This window comes from Crocodylus porosus, unplaced genomic scaffold, assembly GCF_001723895.1.
Source record: "Crocodylus porosus isolate Cpor-Errol unplaced genomic scaffold, CroPor_comp1, whole genome shotgun sequence".
In the NCBI taxonomy this organism is placed as follows: domain Eukaryota; kingdom Metazoa; phylum Chordata; order Crocodylia; family Crocodylidae; genus Crocodylus; species Crocodylus porosus.
The window spans coordinates 10,679,656-10,693,518 of NW_017728950.1; the positions used below are offsets into that span (position 1 = coordinate 10,679,656).

Below are 13,863 nucleotides of genomic sequence, written 5' to 3' on the forward strand. Positions count from 1 at the left end.
GGACAAGCTGCCCAGCCAGGGCAGGGGAAGCACGTTACTCAAGGATGGGGACACGGGGGCACAGGATGCAGGTGTGGCAGCGCTGAGAGAGTGGGGGTTATGCCCTGCTGCTGCTTGCCCAGCTGGGGCAGGGTGGGGGCAGGATGCAGATGTGACAGTGCTGGGAGCAGGGGCTCTGCCCTGCTGCGGCTTGCCCAGCCGGCACAGGGTGAGGGCGGGAGGGAATGCAGGCACAGATTGCTCCAGACGAAAGGTGGTAGCAGGGCAGAGCACTGCTGCACCCACATCCTATGCCCCCTCCCCCCCCATGGGCTGGCAAGTGGCGGCATGGCAGAGCCCCTGCTCCCAGCGCTGATGTAGACACCACAGTGCTGGGAGTGGGGGCTATGCTGTGCTACCGCCTGGAGCGAGCCACGCCTGCATCAGAACTGCCCCCCACCGTGCCGGCTAGGCCGCAGATGGGGCTGGGTAGGGCAGCCATGAGGGCTTCTCCTGCGGCTCCCCCTGCTGGGGCAGAGGCAGGTACAGCCAGAGGAGCCGTGGGAGAAGCCCCCATAGCTGTCCCACTCAGCCCCAGCCTCCCGGCACTTTAAAAAAGCCCTGCACTCACCAGATACGGCAGCAGCAACTGGGGCCTCTGAGGGCTCATGGCAAAGCCCCCTGCACAGCACAGAGCAGTGGGGAATAGTATCCCCGCCTGGCACCTGCGCAGCAACTGCCACATGGCATGGTTGCAGCACCGATTGGCAGGGCGCTGTGCACTAGGAGCTGAGGTGGCACCACTCAGCTCCAGCATATGCCCCTAATTGTCAACAGGAAGTGGAGTATGTTCATTATTAAACTTCATTCACACTGCTGCCTAGCGTGTATCCAGTCGTGTTAAGTAATCACAGACTTTGCCATCTGGCTATCCCCGACATGGACTGTATCACAGGGCTGGAAGCAGGACAAAAGCCTTCTTGTACCCTCCCTCTTGCGTAGGCATGACTGAATTATGTAAGTGATGACAGACCAACACTAGAAGCAAGAATACTACTTCTAAGTATTCAAGGTCTCATTTGTATTTACTCTAAAGTGTTAATTCTGTTGTCAAGGTTAGATGCCTAGGATCCCTATACAGTTAAGTGAAAGAATCAGGTGCCTCCAAAAGGTCAACTAGCGACTGAAGTGCTGGAAAGGGAGGCACCTATAACTAGTTCAGCACTGTCCATAACTTAAGTGTGGCTGGGGATCACAGATGGCCCCCAGACTGCACAGGCCACACACTGCAGAGATGGCCTCCAGCGTGTCAGCAGGAGAGGTAGCTGCCAGGATGTGCATGTTAAAAGCTTTAAGGCTGCCAGATGGACAGCTCTGAGCAAAACAATATAAGATGCAAGATGCATGGACACCTCTGAACTCTTGCTTTTCCTCAAGCCTCAGATGTTTAACTCAGAGGTATATCTGTCCTCTCTGGATCCAGAGTACCAGTGGGAAGGCATGTACCTGGGCCAAGATAAAACTGACGCTGAAGGTAACTGAATTCAATGTAAAAGGGCAGTACCCCGAACTCACTCTTGTATACAGCTACTGTTCAAGGCATTTTGATCACTTGACTGATTAGTGGTTAGAGAATTCTTCAGGCTAGGAAATAAGTCAGTATTGGGCACTCCTCGCTCTAAGAAGAGTCAGACCTATAAATCAATCTCTTACCTGGTCTTTAGATTAATTTAGATAAGAGTCTCCTCCTTTTAGAGCTGAGCCACAAATCAAGCAAGCAAAGCAAAAGGGAGCATAGCTCTATAAACCAGTAAAAAAAAAAAAGGCACTCTTTGCAAAGGAAGAATCATGGGTTCCAGGCCCTGCTGCCAGCATGCATTTTTACATTAGACCAAGGCAGGCAAAATGCAACCCCAGGCCAGATGTGGCCCACCAGGCCATTCCATCTGGTCCACAGGGCCCCTAATAAAATTTAGAAAATTTATATTTACCTGCCCCTAGCTGCCCGTCATGAAGCCCTTGACGGCTTGCCAACTCAGTAAGCGGCACTCTGCCCAAAATAATTGCCTGCATTAGACAGTCATTGCTTTAAAACAGAACTAATGGTGGTGGAAAGAACTAGGATATTCCCTCTTCAGGCAAGTGGCCTCTTCACTTGATTACAGACTCTCTCATGCTGTCTCTCTTTCTAGATCCATGAATTTTGAACTCAGCAATTTAGTGTCCCAGCTTCAACTGGAGGATTCAGGGTGCTATTGTCCAGATCAGCCTACACTTTGTTTGAATGTTGCCTACAAGTAAATGTAGGGTACTATTCCTTATGTTTTTTCATGTCAATGGTTAGGTGTGCTTTGCAAAAACTTAGGAGAGGGGAGATTTACAGAGAACATGGTGTTTTCTAGCACTGCTCCAGATGTCATTCTAGAACTCTTCTGAACAGATACAAACCTAAGCCAAGAGGACAAGGGACCCTTTTATGTTAAAACAGAGGTACCCAAGCAGTTCTGAAGCTACTGAAATAGGATCAAATCTCGATCCCTTTTTATAATTTAGGGCCTAAATTCTACCTAAACTCCAATTAGGTGCCTGCAAGTAGGAGTTGAATTTGGCCCTAGGGCCTCTTTATACTAGCAGAGTGGTATAAAAGAGATTTTAGTATAAATGAGAACTAGAAAGAAAGTCTATGGACATATATCCTATAATGGACAATTATTTTCTTATGCTTCCAATTTGTTTAGTTTTCAACGCTTTGTTTTCCTTCAACTAAAAGTATACAAGCAATGCTTATAACCAGTCAGCTAACAAAAGGATTATTTAGCAGGCAAAATCTTGATGGGATGAAAAAGCAATTTTAAAATGTATTGTTTAAATCACCAATGTACATTTTTGCCATAATGGAAAGGGATTAGGAAAGAGAGAAACTCAATGATAGCCAAGATATCTCTTGCCCTCCCTCCTCCCTCCCCCCCATTTAATTTGGGTAATTAGCTGTATAATGATTTTAACATAATTAAAAACCTTAGACTTCCACAAAGGGGACAATTTAGAAAGAATCAAATCTGAGGGGATTAGATGCTACATTAGTGAATGTAGTAGCATAAGTATCACCTTTTTAATATTATGAAATTGAATGAGCCTTAGCTATGCATATTCATTGGTTCCAACAGTGTTATTATATATGTAAATTGGCTGCTATTAAGCAATATTTTACAGGAAAGAACAAAAGAAGTTTGGTTTTTTTGAAAAAAAGGTGGTTACCTACTTTTCTTGACCTAAACTGCTTTAAAAATAGTCATTTGGATTTCATTTTACCCCAAAAACTAAAATAAAGGGACTTTTTCTCTAAATCTAACCTACAGAAAACTGTAATACTATGTGCCAGGACAAGTCCTCATCCAAAATTTAGACAGTAGACATGCAAGTTGCAACTCACTGAAGTTAGATACCAAAATGTGTCTATATACAAACTGTACAGCTTTAAATAGGGAAAAACAAAATTGAAAACACCTAGACAATGCAGATTCATCATAAATCTGCAACTGCAGACCTACTTTTGTCTTAGCTCTGATATTCAGAATTATCAGAAGGGCTGAAGACATTGCTATATTAGTTTATACAATGCAATGCAAAGCATCACCCATCTAATTTCACTATATTTCATTCCCCCATAGTATGTTATAAAGATACTTGGGAGTGGAAAACATTTTTATTTTTAACTGCACCTTTCAACTAGCTAAATTTGCAAGCACATCTCTTCCCCCCCCCCCCCATTACAACTTTATACTGTTTGTTTTTTAAACAAGTTTATTTAAAATAAGTGTTAAAACAGTTTGGAATTATTGTATTTTAAACTGACAGTGAACAGGTATAAAATATCAGCTACCACTTTTGATTTACTAATCATTTATTTTAGAGGTGATCTATTTCTGAATTCTTAGGAAAAATCTCAGTTTGTAATGCACACAGGGGTGTAAAATACCCTTGATGGTGCAGCACAAGCAGCAATGTGATCTCCCCACTTTCCCTGCTACCTCAGACCCATGGTGGGGGGTCTGTGACAGCAGACAAAATGGGGTATTGCCTGCCCAGCCAGCTGCATAGGGTGGCTGAGTGGGGGAAGCATCACAAGGTAATAGACATCTGATGCAATAATGTGGCAAGTCTGTTACTACCTTTTGTTGCACCACTGATTTTCCTGTCATGTGGCACAACAAAGGGTAAGGACATCTTTTTGTCCAGTAATTTTTTTTAAGGCAGCACAAACGAGACAGACAACATCTGGTGACAGACACCCTTGGTTAAAGTTGTTTGTGGGCTCATGCTCTCTGGTTAAACATTGTTCTAATCACTAGGCAATGTAAACAGAACCAAACCATTTAAAAAGAAAAAAGAAAAACCAAGTCTAGGCTGACCTAGGAAATAGTAAGATATCTTGCAATATATTCTTATACACTGCAATAAGATATTAGTTCAAAGCTATGTGAATAACTCAGTGGTAAGAGAGCAACAGCAATACTAATTTTCAGATGTTGTTTTAATCTTTTCTCATTAATCAGCCCACAATCATAAGAGATCCCTGTAATACTGCTTGGATTAACAAACTATCACTGTTATTACCACACAAATTTCTAGGGATTATAGTGCCCAACAAGAAATACTTGCTTGACCTGAAGTTACTTCCATGTTAAGAAGTATCTTCAGTTTTAAGACTGTAAAGTAAATCGGTTCTGCTTTGCCAAATGAAAAAGGAAAACGTTTCAACAAATTTATGCTAAATTATTTCTTATTCATTGCTACTGTCCAATTTTCCATCAGACTATAATGTTAAATTATTTGTTTAGCACCTGATTCTGCCAGATGCCAATGACTGTCACTGTCATAGTGACCAATACTTCATTCTACAAAACAAATACTCCCACTAATTTCCACAAGGATAACCACAGAGTAAAATTTCACACCCCCAAAGTCTGAAAGAAAAATACACACCTTTAAAAATGTCAATATTTAAAACACTGCCAAAACTTAAGGCCATAATCAAAATCTGAATATTAATTTTATATGCTGCTTTTTAAGGGGTGCATTGGTAGAGGGCATTTTTAGTCTACATTATTAACAGGGATCCAGATTTTCCATTTCCCATGGGGAAACAAAAACAACAACAAAGATTTTCTCTTTTAAAAGAGAAAATCATGGGAAACTGTGGGTTTCCCCTTGCAGCCTTTCAACATGCAAGGAGCTGCTTGGCGCTGGAGGCAGCAAGGGGAAGGTGACTGGAGGCAGGGGGTACTACATGTGTACACACACAAGTATATAGCCAGGCAAGGGGTGGGAGTAGTCCTCACAGCTGGATACAGGTAAGTCTATGCAGGTTTTGGGAATTTTGGATTTCTTAATAGAGAAAACCAGGTAATTAAATAGAGAAAACCTGATAATTAAACTTGACATCTCATGAGTTCCCTTTCCTCACTTTCCTTTGACATTTCCTCTCTTGTAGCATGGGGTACAATATACAGTGCCTTACTAATATATTTGACTAATATTAAAGACAGCCTAATAGATAACTCCTTCTCTGCATTATAATATATATGAGGAAGATCTGAATATTTCTTAATACATGGAGTACTGTTATCTATGGTGTTTGTCCACTAGATATCCCTACTGATGGATTTGTTTATGTATATCAACAGGACTTTTTTATACCGAAATATATACATCAGAACATTAGTTTCCATTCTGTATCTTGCATTTAGTGGGCCTCTGGTTGCCTGGAACACTGCAACAATAGTCGCCCTTTTTCACCACAATTTTAAGTATTATGAAGTAGGAGTATCACTGTCACAGCCAATTAACTTATTTTGTCTTTGTGGACTTTTTGGGTAGGGGTTGGATGTACAAATCACATGCCTGGTATTCTGCCTTTGACATTACCTATGAAATACAGCGTGGAACATTAATCACACATTTGTTTTTTCACCCCTTCCTTATTTAGTGGCAGATGATATCGGCTCATGGAATGATGAAAATGAATCATCTTGCTAATTTAGCAGCTACTGGGTCTATATTTAACCTTCAGATACTATGCTACATTTATCACATCAATGCAAAGAAATATAGGAAAAGACAGTGAACTGTAAAGGTCTGTATGCAGTCTCTGATAGCAGTAAGTACTAGCTGTGGAAGACTAAATATGCTGCAGAGGACAACTTGGGGATCACCTGTCTACAAGACAAATGTATTCATATTCTTCTCACCCTTCCCACAAAATGGATAATTTATGCACTGAACCTATCTAATATAAAAACTTTGGATGTTCTTATTATCCATACTTATCCAGCTTTTTACATTAATTTAATTTCTTATTCCAATTATACTATTGTGTTGGATAAAAAAAAAGTACAGCCCCATTCATATTTTCCCATCCAAAGCTGCCAACACAGAATCATAGAATCAGAAAACTGGAGTTGGAAGGGACCTTAGGGGTCATCTAGTCCAACTCCCTGCTCAAAGCAGAATCATCCCCAACTATCTTATTCCAGCCAAGACTTTGTCTGGCTAGGTCTTAAAAACCTCCAAGGATGGATATCCCACAACCTCTGAGTAACCTGTTGCAGTGCTTTTCCTACCTTCCTGGTGCGAAAGTTTTTCCTGATACCTAACCTAAACTTCCCTTGCTGCAACTTGAGCCCATTGCTCCTTGTTCTGTTATCTCCCGCCACTGAGAACAGTCTGGCTTCATCCTCTTTGGAACCCCCACTCAGGTAGCTGAAGATTGCTATTAAATCTCCTCTCAGTCTCCCCTTCTCCAGACTAAGCAAAATCAAACTGCATAGTCACTGGTGTGCAAAACCATGATAGCTACAACCATTTTAGAAAATATTTCTTAAGCAGGGCTGTGCGAAGCTTTGGTCATCGATTCAGTTTGGTGGAGATTTGGCCCAATTCGATGGCCGAATCTCTGAATCAGAGGACATTTAATCTCTCCGAATTGAATCAGAACCCTCTGAATAGATTCAGAGAGATTCAAACAGACACAGCTTTAAATGTTTTTTCTACATACCTCTAGGTAGCAGGGGTCCCACAGGAGCATGGGGGGGCTCCCCAGTGTGCTCGGCACCAGACCTGGAAGTGGACCAGAAGCACTTCCCCATTTCCCCCTGGCTCAGCAACTGGTGCCTTCTGGGTCTCGGAGGGCACCTTGGGTCCCCCTGTGGCCGATCGTCGAGCTAGGGGGACATGGGAAGGGAGGCCCCCTGCACGCTCCCTGGCAGACCCATAAGTACTTCTGGTCCACTTCCCGATTCACTGCCGAGCATGTGGAGGGCCCCCCTGAACTCCTGTGGGATGCTCCATGTGCCCCAGCATCGCAGCCATCACGAGCTGCACCTGCTACTCAAGGTATGTAGAAAAACTTTTAAAACTGTGTCTACGTCTGAATTACTGATTCTCTGAATCAGCACTGAATCTTCAAATTCAGCCTAACTGAATTGGGGACAGTGATCCAAGTCAATTAATCGAATCACTGTCCCCGATTCGGGCCAAATCTGAATCAAATACGGCCTGCTTCACACACCCCTATTATAGATTCATAGAAGTAGGATTGCAAGGGACCTTGTAGATCATCAGGTCAGACCCCCTGCGCTGGGCAGGAGAGAAAACCGGGCTCAGATGACCCCAGCCAAGTAGACGTCAAGCCTCCTCTTAAAGACCCCCAGGGTAGAAGCCATCACCACTTCCCTTGGAAGCTGGTTCCAGATCCTAGCCGCCCTATGAAGTAGTGCCTCTGGATGTCTAGTCTAAACCTACTCTAACAACTTGTGGCTGTTATTCCTTGTTACCCCGGCGGGGCGCTTGGGGAAACAAGGTCTCTCTCAAACCCTGCTGGTCCCCCCTAATGAGTTTATAGAGAGCCACCAGGGCCCCCCCTCAGCCTTCTCTTGCAAAGAACAGATTAAGGTCCCATAGCCCCTCTTCGTAGGGTCTGCCCTGCTGTCCCCGGATCATGCAGTGGCCCTCCTCTGGACCCTCTCAGTGCTGTCCACATCCCTCCTGAAGTGCAGCACCCAGAACTGAACACCGTACTCCAGCTGTGGCTTGACCAGTGTTACAGAGGGGGAGGATCACCTCCTTGGCCCTGCTTGAGATGCACAACAAAGTACGGTTAGCCCTACTGACCGTGACCTCGCATTGTCAGCCCATGTTCAACTTGGAGTCAATAATGACTTCAAGATCTTTCTGCCACTGTGCTCTGGAGAAGGGAGGTTCCCAGCTTGTAAGTGTGCTGCTGGTTCCTACTGCCCCAAGTGCAGCACCCTGCACTTGTCAGTATGGAAACCCATCCTATTTTCATTAGCCCACCCCTGTAACCTGTCCAGGTCCTGCTGTAATTTGTCCTTCCCTACTAGCGTGCCCACCTCACCCCAAATCTTGGTATCATCAGCAAATTTAAACTTTTCACCCCATCATCCAAGTCACTAATAAAGAAATTGAACAGTGTGGGCCCAAGGACCCTGGGGGACTCCACTGCCCACTTCTCTCCAAGTCGCAAAAAAGACACATCCACCAGTACCCTCTGAGTACAACCCTTCAGCCAATTTGCAATCCATCTGACTGTGTAGGCATCAATGTCACAGCTTTTTAATGAGAATGGGGTGGAAGACCGTGTCAAAGGCCTTGCTGAAGTCCAGAAAGACCACAGCCACTGCGATACCTGCATCCAATGCTTTTGTGACCCGATCGTAGAAGGCAATCAGGTTGATCTGACTGGACCTGCCCCGAATGAAACCGTGTTGGTTGCCCATCACAGCTGTGCTCCTTGATAATCTTCTCAAAAGAGCTTCCCCAGGATTGAAGTAAGACTAATGGGCCTATAGTTGCCTGGGTCCTCCTTCTTCCTTTTTTAAAGATGGGGACCACTTCGGCTTTCTTCCAGTCATCCGGCACCTGGCCAGAGCACCATGAGTGCTCGTAAAGCTGTGCCAGGGGCCCTGCAATAACCCCTGCCAATTCCCTCAACACCCTGGCTACACTACCACTGTAGAACTTGGATGGACAGTTCATACTGCAAACTATTCTGAGTGAGCATCTCCACTGGCCAATCCTTTTTCTTTCTGTTGTTGTGAACTAGGCTCAGTGACAATGAAAAGGCAAGAGAGTGAGACAAATAAAAGAGTCTCCAGAAGTTAGAGGTTATGAAAGAAAACCTTACATGTGGTGGGAGTAAGACAAGAAAACTGGAGCAAATGTTTACTTTACATTTGTTTTCTTTTCCCTTTCTCAGCTCCTCTCTCCTTTTAATCCTACTTTAGGAAACTGGACCTCTCTCTTCTCATGCCTCCCACACCCATGGTTGAAGGGCTAAGGTTTTAAAGAGCAGAGATATCATGTGTATTTCTAATTCCTTTAGTTAGATTTTAAGTACAACATCAATAAAAAAAAATAAGCTTAGGGCAGTCTGCACCCACCAGCAAAGCTGGAATAGCAAAAATGTTAAACTTGATAACAATAAAGATTCCAAGAAGCCTCTTGTACAGCCCATTCAAATGCATCATTTCTCAAACCATTTTCAGCCCCACACAGGTTCTCCATCCTACAGGATTTGTATGCCAGACAGATATGGATGCTTTTCAAATGCAGAGCTGCTTTGCTGTCCTGTTCCAGATGCATCAACCAGTGCAAAATGAAACAAGTGCATCATCTACATTTTGAAATAGTTTGGACCAGTCAATGGTATGTGAAATATTTTTAAACAAAAGATCCACTATCCAAAGATCCACTGGCCAAGAGTATTATGATACACATATTATTCATGTCACATCAGTACAGCTACAGTACAGTCAGAAACCCACAAAACAAAGGAGCAGTCCATTCCAAACACTGACCCAAAATTTAAATATTTCTGTAAATCTCTGAGACTAATACAAAACTGATACCTATCTTTTGTAACATTCATTCCCTTCTACCTGTTCTCCTGGTAAAATCCCATTCAGATGGCTGCATTTTTTTGGTAAATGAAACAGTAACTTGTGCTAAGAGTAGAAATAATAAGCATTGTGTTAAATAATGCTTAAGAGAGAACCATATACAATACCAATAGTTGCTAGGTACTGTATCAAACAATAGTAGAGATGCAGTAGCGTATTACCTAAAAAGAGAACAGTTTGCTATACAATACCAAGTTACAGGTTAGTAAGGGTGGGGGGGGGGGAAAAAAAAGAGTTTGTTTTGCCATAATGGAAACTGAGATGACCAAGTTCAGATAATCAAGTATGTAGCGTACTCTGTACTGTTCCAGTAGAAAGAACTTTCTCAGAGAGACATGTGGGTAGGTGGGTGATGACAACAAGAAGTATGGTGTTTTGGACTGGATAGTCTCACTTGTGAAAAAACCTCAGGAAAAAAAAGAGTTCTGGAAGAGCAAGTATGTGCAAGTTTCTTTGAAGGGCTCCCTCCAAATCTTTCTCTTGAGACATACAGAAAGTTCATTTATCATATGAAATGGGGCACAGTGCCAACCCACAAACCTGGGAAATATCTAGGAATTCATGTCAGGCCAGATCCATCAAAACATATCCCATGTCTTTGCAGTCTTCACCCTTCCCTCAGACTTGCTAAAAGCACTCCCACTGACTTCAGCCCTTATCTCTTCCGATTTAGTTACCAAACTGGAAATCACATTTACCCCCTAACTCCCTCCAAAATAAAACAGATGTAATAATTTACCTTATGAAAAAAATTAGTACGTCCTATAGCTCCAATTTTCCCTGCATGGTTCAGAAAAGAGATGTTTCCTTCAGTAGTACCATAAAATTCACATATCTTGATATTACCAAACCGGTCTAAAAATTCTCTCCACACATCACTTCTTATTCCATTTCCAATCGCCAGGCGAACTTTGTGATCTTTTTCTCCTTCTTTCTATTAAGAGAAAACAAATGAAGATTCTCAAGAACATATTATGATGGAAAATTTGGTTGCTGCATACCATCTGGGGGAAAAAAAAAAAAAGTGTACGAACTTCTAAAAGAAAGAAACCAAGACCTTGTCTACACTGGCTGGCATCTGTTAGAAGTCTAGCTGCCAAAGTCTCATCATTATAGGCCTACAAGAATTCTTATAGGAACTGCACAACTATTTTATCAGCTGTGTTTGCAGGATATGAAGTGCATCATAGCAGGTGCAAGATGTTGAAGTGGCTGGGGCATCCAAAAGAAGACATGGACATTTCTACACATGCCTTATGCTACCATTTTGGTGGTGGCAGAGGCCTACTTTCAGTAAGGGTGATTCCATTATTCTTCCAGGAGGGAAAAAAAGGGTTCTGCATCTGCATAGGAGCTGTGAATGCAGGTTTCTCACAGTTTTGCAGAGAAAACTCAAGCTCTGCCAGCAAAACTATGTAGCGTGTCTGGTGTCCCCCAGTTCTAATTAGAAACTAAAGCAAACTTATGAGACATATCTAGCATATAGCTGGGCTGTTACAAATGTTGCACTATATATGAATATCGAAATATGGATAATTTGATAAGAACACGTAAATAATGTCTTAATAGAATCAACTAATACTTTTTCTTCCCTCTAGATCAGTTTTAAAACAAAAATAGAAGTCATGTTTTTTCTTACAGTGAAGAATGGAAAGAGACAGAAACGGTTTCTTTCAGAGATTTGCATTTAAAAAGGATAACAGTTTCCATCCTGTCCTCATAAACTGGTTATAAATTAAGCGACCAAGATTTCACATAGTTCCTGCTTATATGCATTCCTGCCCTAACTAAAGCACCTGACCCACCTGTTAAACAAATTTTCACTATTTCCTTTGTTGCTATGTTGACTATATATCTCTTCTTACATTATGTACTGCAACTTTTGTAGACTTTGCTATCAAAAAGAAATACTGTAAGACAAGGCAGTCCCTGCCCCCAGTCAACATGGGGGAAAGAGCCCCTTGTCTTACATTTGCATTCAAGGAAACCACATTAAATACACTGTTCATCTCTGAACTTCTGCTAAAAGCAGCATATGTTCAGTAATGGAAACCAACTATGAAGCTGATTAAACACAGCCAGCAATCAGCATGACTGTAAAACACGATGCACATGGGGCAAACATGCTTTTTTTTTTTTTTTTTTTCTGGCTTGAGATCAAATTAGTTCCAAATTCCAAATAGACTAAGCTAATTGTTCAAGTCCAATTATTCAAGTCTGTGTGGCCATACCACCAAGCAAGTCTTCTCCCTCACAAATCCATCAGTATGGGACTTTGGATACTTCCCAAATCCATGGCAAGCATCCTACGTGCAGGTCCCAAACCCAGAGGCATTGAAGTTTAGATTCCCCCTAGCCATGTTTGCTCCTAGCCAAAAGGCCAAACAAAACAGGAAGCTGGGGGGAAAGTGCAAATGCAGTCCCCCACTATCACATTTGGGAAACAGGCCTCACCTTGGGAGAAAGCCTGTTGATCATGGCATCTCCCCTGCTAGGTAAACATGTTAATGAGAACCTTTTCATGTCCTTGTAACAAGACATGTAACAGAATTTGCAGATTTGTTGGAATCTGACAGGCCGTGCTGTGTGCGTTTCTACTATGTCTTCAAACTTGCAACCCATAGGCCATCAAGTGTGTCCAGCAACTTTAAGGACAATTTTTCGTGTCCCAAGCCAAATCAATTCCAAATCCGTGAGTCATTCAAGAACCACGTGTGGCCCTACTACCAGCAAGCATCCTCTATCGCTGCCTGGGGCTTCAGATGCTTCCAAATCCTTTGGCCAGCATCCTATACACAGGCCCAAGCCTGGAGGCTTGGGGTTTGGATGCCCTCAAGTTTTACTTGCCCTCAACTGCATGCCTGCAGGAACAAGCTAGGAAGAAATCTCCTATTTCCATAAAGCCAGCATATAGCAGAGATCTTTCCACTGGAAGTGAAAACGGAAGGTTAACTATGTATTACTTTAGTCAGCGTAATACCCGCTGCCCAGAAAGTGGTTTTTTCCTATAACTAAGAAAACCACTTTCTAGATCACAGTGTCTCCCCTGCCAGATGTCCAGCACCTTCGCACAACCCATCTGAATAAGATGCCTATTGACCCCCGTGCCCACCCCTAGCCCTGACTCTTCTTAAGTCACTGTGAGCCACTACACTTGCATACATTTCAAATTAGTCTTCATTCCCACAGCTGAGCTGTGCCTTCCTTTCCCATTTCCAATGATCCCTGTAGGTTTACCAGCCTTAAATGTCTGGCAAACATCATCAAACAGGGTCCCAAATGGTTCACCCAGAATCCCTCTGTCAGCCCCTCTCAGCCTGGTGCTGATTAGTGTAGGAGTGTGGTATCTGGGATACACACACCCATACTGAACAGTGCTAAGCTGTGGAGTCACCATGAAATGCTGGTGACTGGTGAACCCTAGCCCAATGAACTATATGGTAAATCATGAACAATTTGGCTCTTGGCTCTGGACTAATCACATACATAATTTGTATTCTCTCTATAGGTACAAAAGTGCTGCTTAAAAGTGTGTTTATGGAGTACCTGTACTAAAACTTGTATCAGTTTCAAAAAAAGATAAAGTGTATCAATGTTGCATGAACTAAGTCTATGGATACTATATGCAAATTGCTACAGCCTTGTTTATTTCAAGGTCAGTGTTTTAAATTTTTTCTCCCTTCCATATGCTCAGGGAGAACACGGTCCGATCAAAATGGGGAAGGGGTTGCAGGAAAAAGTTAACTGGGGCAGGACAGACCTGACCCCCCAGATTTAATCTCCATGCTGTATCAGTGGGAAGTTGACAAATTCAAGACAAGCCTCCAATAATTAGATTTGATACCTGGAAAATTATATCACACTTACAAATTTCCCATGTATAGAATTTAATTATTGGGGCAGA

At 42.8% G+C, this 13,863-nt stretch overlaps 1 protein-coding gene across 2 annotated transcripts in view; it reads right to left on the reverse strand.

The window, feature by feature from the left end:
• SLC27A6 (solute carrier family 27 member 6) overlaps window positions 1–13,863 on the reverse strand; it is a 50,262-nt gene that overhangs the window by 9,506 nt on the left and 26,893 nt on the right. For both annotated transcript variants that reach the window (XM_019555373.1, XM_019555374.1), the window contains exon 6: window positions 10,699–10,893. In XM_019555373.1, the coding sequence (XP_019410918.1) occupies window positions 10,699–10,893 (195 nt within the window). The remainder of the gene's footprint in view (window positions 1–10,698; window positions 10,894–13,863) is intronic.